The sequence below is a fragment of the Rhinopithecus bieti genome, unplaced genomic scaffold (genome assembly GCF_001698545.2).
Source record: "Rhinopithecus bieti isolate Rb0 unplaced genomic scaffold, ASM169854v2 scaffold_9899, whole genome shotgun sequence".
NCBI classification, from domain to species: domain Eukaryota; kingdom Metazoa; phylum Chordata; class Mammalia; order Primates; family Cercopithecidae; genus Rhinopithecus; species Rhinopithecus bieti.
The window spans coordinates 7,414,299-7,419,085 of record NW_016806979.1 but is presented as its reverse complement, the minus strand read 5'-3'; the positions used below and the strand labels follow the sequence as shown (position 1 = coordinate 7,419,085).

At 57.3% G+C, this 4,787-nt stretch overlaps 1 protein-coding gene across 3 annotated transcripts in view; it reads right to left on the bottom strand.

Moving 5' to 3' along the window:
* Nucleotides 1-660: 660 nt before the first annotated feature.
* Nucleotides 661-4,787, bottom strand: part of CPAMD8 (C3 and PZP like alpha-2-macroglobulin domain containing 8) — a 120,964-nt gene continuing 116,837 nt past the window's right edge. For all 3 annotated transcript variants that reach the window (XM_017879539.1, XM_017879537.1, XM_017879538.1), the window contains 3 exons: nucleotides 4,134-4,343; nucleotides 3,854-4,004; nucleotides 661-2,112 (listed from right to left, as the gene is read on the bottom strand). In XM_017879539.1, coding sequence (XP_017735028.1) covers nucleotides 2,091-2,112; nucleotides 3,854-4,004; nucleotides 4,134-4,343 — 383 coding nt within the window. In that variant the 3' untranslated portion in view covers nucleotides 661-2,090. The remainder of the gene's footprint in view (nucleotides 2,113-3,853; nucleotides 4,005-4,133; nucleotides 4,344-4,787) is intronic.

Here is a 4,787-nt window from a genome sequence, read left to right as displayed (position 1 = left end):
TGGCTTTGGGATTTCTCTTCAGCAACCAGAATAGCACCCCCAACTCTGCTCCCCAAAACCCATCGCTAGCATAGCTCAGACTCCTGCTGTCCCCTGGCTGCTGGGGACACTCGCTTTTCCTCCTCTCACCTGCAGGCTGATCCTTCTTTTCACTTTCTGTCAATATCACCAGGGACAAGGTGGGACAATGGGGGGTGGGGGTGGACAGTGTGCGCTGGAGGGTTTGGGTACTGCAGACCTTGAACTCCCCTCTGCCAGGATGTTGGCAGCCGGCTGTAAGCCTTGCACAGGACAGGCCACAAGGGGCCATACCAGTGTCTACGGAGGACACCGCTGGTGTGTGGGGAAGGGAGAAGCCTCAGCACCTGGTACACAAACACACACACACACACACAGACACCGCTGCTCACTCCACGGAGTGGCACGGGGCAGTTTCAAAGACCACTGGGGCATGAACTACAGGGGCAAAGCAGAAGGTGGGGGGACCACTGTTGGGCTCCTCATTGGGTATATGTCTCTGATCAGCCCAACTTTGGGCAGCCCTGGGCTGGGGGTGTCAGGTGCCTGGGACACACACATACACACACATACGCACACACAAAGTTCACATGCAACCCAGAACATGTAAGTAAGATCAGCGATGTGTATTCGTGTCAATATCCTGGAGTGATCATTTACTAGTTTTCTGAGTTGTTAACCACAGGCACAAGCTGGGTGTGTGGGTATGAGCGGTCCCCAGGACCAAACTGTGGTCCTACAACTCCATGTGGTTGTAGGATTATCTCAGGGTGCAGGTGTTTTGACATCCATAAACCCTCCTCCCCACCACTCTGAAAGGCTGGGCTGTAGATGAAGACATGGGGGCTCAGGAGCCCTGGACCGTGGGCCCCCACCACCCAGCCACTACGTCTCCGACAGGCCAGGGTCTGGCCCCATCTGTGGAACGGGCTGGCACTCTGGGTGCTGTGCTCTAGGTTCCCGCTGCCTGCAGGAGGCCGAGGCCTGGCCATGACCCTGGAGATGAGGTTTTATCTTACAACATCCTCTATAGCAAGTGGGCACCGGGCCTCGGGCTGAGGAAGGAGTCAAGGGGCCTGTCCCTTGTAGGGTGATGGGGGCCAGGGGTGGGGAACTCATAGGCCAGGGCAGCCTCAGACCTTGACCTCTCAGGCAGCGAGGGGCCTCTGTGGTGGCAGAGATCAGGGCTAAGCGGTGTGGGCTGAAATAAATACCACCCCGGAAAAGATGGGCAAATGCAGACATAAGCAGGTGCCAGGGGTCACAAAAGGGAATCAAAGTCTGCTGGTGCTGGTGGCAGGCAGCTGGTAGGGCCCCCCAAGGCAGGCAGGTTCTGGACCTGGGGGTCCTGAGAGTGGGCTGGTCCTCTGGGCACGGCGACATCAGGAACTCACAGTGAGGAAGCACCGGGGTCACCCAGCCCGGGCAGCCAGAAGCTGAAAGTGCATTTGCTGAGAGTCATCTGCTTCCCCGCAGGGCCTTGTGATGTGAGCCCGAGGTCCCCTGGGGCGAAGGCAGAGGGTTCCAGAGCTGGGACAGTCTTAGGGCAATTCGGGGTCCTGGGTGCCCCAAAGGCCTGGCTTTGTGTTTCAGAGAAAGGCGGCCTGTTCCATTTTGAAGTTGCCCACGGGCTGGATGTTTTGCTAATTAGTCCACACTGTGTTTGCTCAGAAAGAGGCTTTTGGCCACACGAGTGCTTTCTGGGAATGTTTCTTCTCCCGGGAACAGAATGTCAGGCTGTAGGAGACGCCGTGGCCCCAGGAAAATGATGCCCAGCTCCAAGGCTGGGGGATTGGGGTGCTTGGAGTTCCAGCTGTAGCTAGGAAGTGGGGGGGCGTCTCCCAAGGGACCTCCAGCTGTCCCCCCTGCACCACTCCGGTGACTGCTGGGCCCACACCTGGGCCCCGAGTCCCATCCTAGGGATGGGCAGATCTCTGCCATTCTGCTCCCTGGGTTCATTTAGAGGCAGGTGTCACCTGGGCCGAGGTCTGCCCACCCACCAGGCAGAGTCACAGGCGGATAGGGACAGGATGCAGCCAGATGGTGTCGTCCTGCTCTGAGCAGGGCAGCCGTTAGGAAGAGAAGCCGCTCTGACTGGCCAGGAGAGAAGGAGAAAGATTCCTGTGGGACTGCCAGGACTTTGGGATGGGACCCCACACCCATTTCCTGAACCCACCTCCACAGGGCTCAGGCCGGCTGCCACCTCCTGATTTAGACGGCAGAACCCCAACTAGGAGGGGGACACATGGCCCAGGGCTGGCACTGCACAACTCTGCCTCCTTGCCCTGGTGGACTACAGTGATGGGCTCTGGGTGTTCACATGCGGTAAGAGGGTAATAACGGCTTGTGTCAGACCACCAACCAAATCAAAAAGTTACCCACAGAACACTACCAGCAATGCAAAAGAACAAACTCCAGGCCAGGCACAGTGGCTCATGCCTGTAATCCCAAAGCTTTGGGAGGCTGAGATGGGAGGATAGCTTGAGCCCAGGAGTTTGAGGCAGCAGTGCACAATGATCATGTCTGTTAACAGCCATGGCACTCCAGCTTGGGCAACATACAGAGACCCCATCTCTACAACACACACACACACACACACGCACACACACACAAATTAGCTGGACGTGGTGGTGTGTGCCTGTGGTCCCAGCTACTTGGGAGGCTGAAGCAAGAGGATCACTTGAGCTCAGGAGATTGAGGCTGCAGTGAGCCGTGACCATGCCACTATACTCCAGCCTGGGCAATACAGTGAGACCTCGTTTCAAAAATAAAAAGAATAGGCCGGGCACAGTGGCTCATGCCTGCAATACCAGCATTTTGGGAGGCAAAGGCAAGTGGATCACCTGAGTCAGGAGTTCAAGACCAGCCTGGCCAACGTGGTGAAACCCTGCCTCTACTAAAAATACAAAAAAATTAGCTGGGCATGGTGGTGGGCCCCTGTTATCCCAGCTACTGGGGAGGCTCAGGCAGGAGAATCGCTTGAACCTGGGAGGCAGAAATTGCAGTGAGCCCAGATTGAGGCATTGCACTGCAGCCTGGGTGACAGAGTAATACTCCATCTCAAAAAAAAAAAAAAAAAAAAAAAAAAAGAATGAACTATGGATACATGAAACACCACAGGTGAACGCAAGGGAATCATGCTCCAAAGATTATCTGCTCTGATTCCACTTACCTGGCATTCTCGAAATAACAAAATTACAGACGCGGAGGGGGAAAATGGCTTAGTGGTTGCAGGTGTTGAGGGGAGAGGTGAAGTTATGGAAGAGCAGCTGGAAGGATTCTGTGCAAATGGGATGTTTGTTGACTATGGTTGAGACTACACAAATCTGCCCATGAGGAAACCATACGCTGCTAACTACAGGCTAAGCTTCCCTAGTCCAAAAATCCTAAATCTGAAATGTTCCAAAATCCAAATCTTTTTGAGCAGCAACTTGACGTGCTCAAAGGCAATGCTCATCGGAGCATTTCAGATTTTTAGAGTAGGGATGCTGAACCTTAGCTAACTATATCATGCAAGCATTCTGAAATCTGAAAAAATCTGAAATCCAAAACACTTCTGGTCCCAAGCATTTCGGATAAGGGATCCTTGACCAGTATGCGCACACACACACACACACAAACGCACAGCTGTTCGCTGGTGGGTGTTGCGTGGGCCAGGGTGGAGGGAGGATGAATGTCCCACTTTGTCCCCAGGAACTCTGAGCCTCTGACCCTTTGAGTCACTCCCACTGCCTGTGGGGGGTCGGGGCAGGTGGTGGAGGGAGGTTGGTAGGGGAGGGAGCTTGGGAGATATTGAGCCTATGTCTCTGACCTCTGGGGTGGGCCCAGCTCTCACCTGTCCTCCACCTCCCCTTCCGGCTCAGGGTCTGAGTCCACCACCTCAAGGCCGGCTCCACTCAGCTTCATGTCCTGCTGCAAATGCCCCGGAGCCACAGAAGCCAGGTCATCCCCGTAGGTGGAGGACACTGAGGCCGGCAGCGGCTGCTCTGGAAGTAAGGGAGCCTCGGTCGGGAGGGCGTGGCCGGGAGGGGACCCAAGGGCCGACGGGAGGAGATCCGTGGCCCAGAGCAGCAGCGATGGGGTCCCCGAGGCTAGGCGAGGGCTAGGGTCCTCACCGAGGGCGCAGCAGTTTGGAGGCGCGGGCTCCAGAGGCGTGGCCCGGCGGCAGGCTGCCTCCCGAAGGCGGCAGGCGCTGGCGTAGACCACCCCGTCGGAGCCGCACACTGGGTCCCCCTGGGCGCCGCAGTCGTGGTCGCAGCCGCATCGCGTGATCGCCGCCCCTTCCTCAGGGGCCACCCCAGGGCCCGACTCGCCGGGGGACCAGCCTGGGGAACGACACAGGCTCGACAAGGCACGGAGGACCCCCCACCCTGCACCTTGCCCGCACCCCCACAGAGCCTGGGGGTTGGGGAGACGTCCCTGGGGCCCGGGCCCACTCCCCCCTCGGTGGGTCTTGGGGCGCGACAGTTAATGGGAGGTCCTGAGCCCTGATCTCATGGAATTTCACGCAGGTATTTGCCTAATACTTACAAAAACAGAAACAGATTTTTTAAAAGCGGTTGTAGAAGAGAAAGGAAGCAGGGCGTCCTGTCTGGGGCGCCCTGCAACAACAGCCCCTGTCCCTGCCGCGCCTCCTCCGCACTGACTACACCCACCCCAAACCCACCTCCTCGGCAGTGACGGCTCCCACCCTCAACCCCGGCCCCTCAGTGCTGACCACAGTCTTAACACCCCTCCGCACTGACCACACCCACCCTCAACTCCGCCCC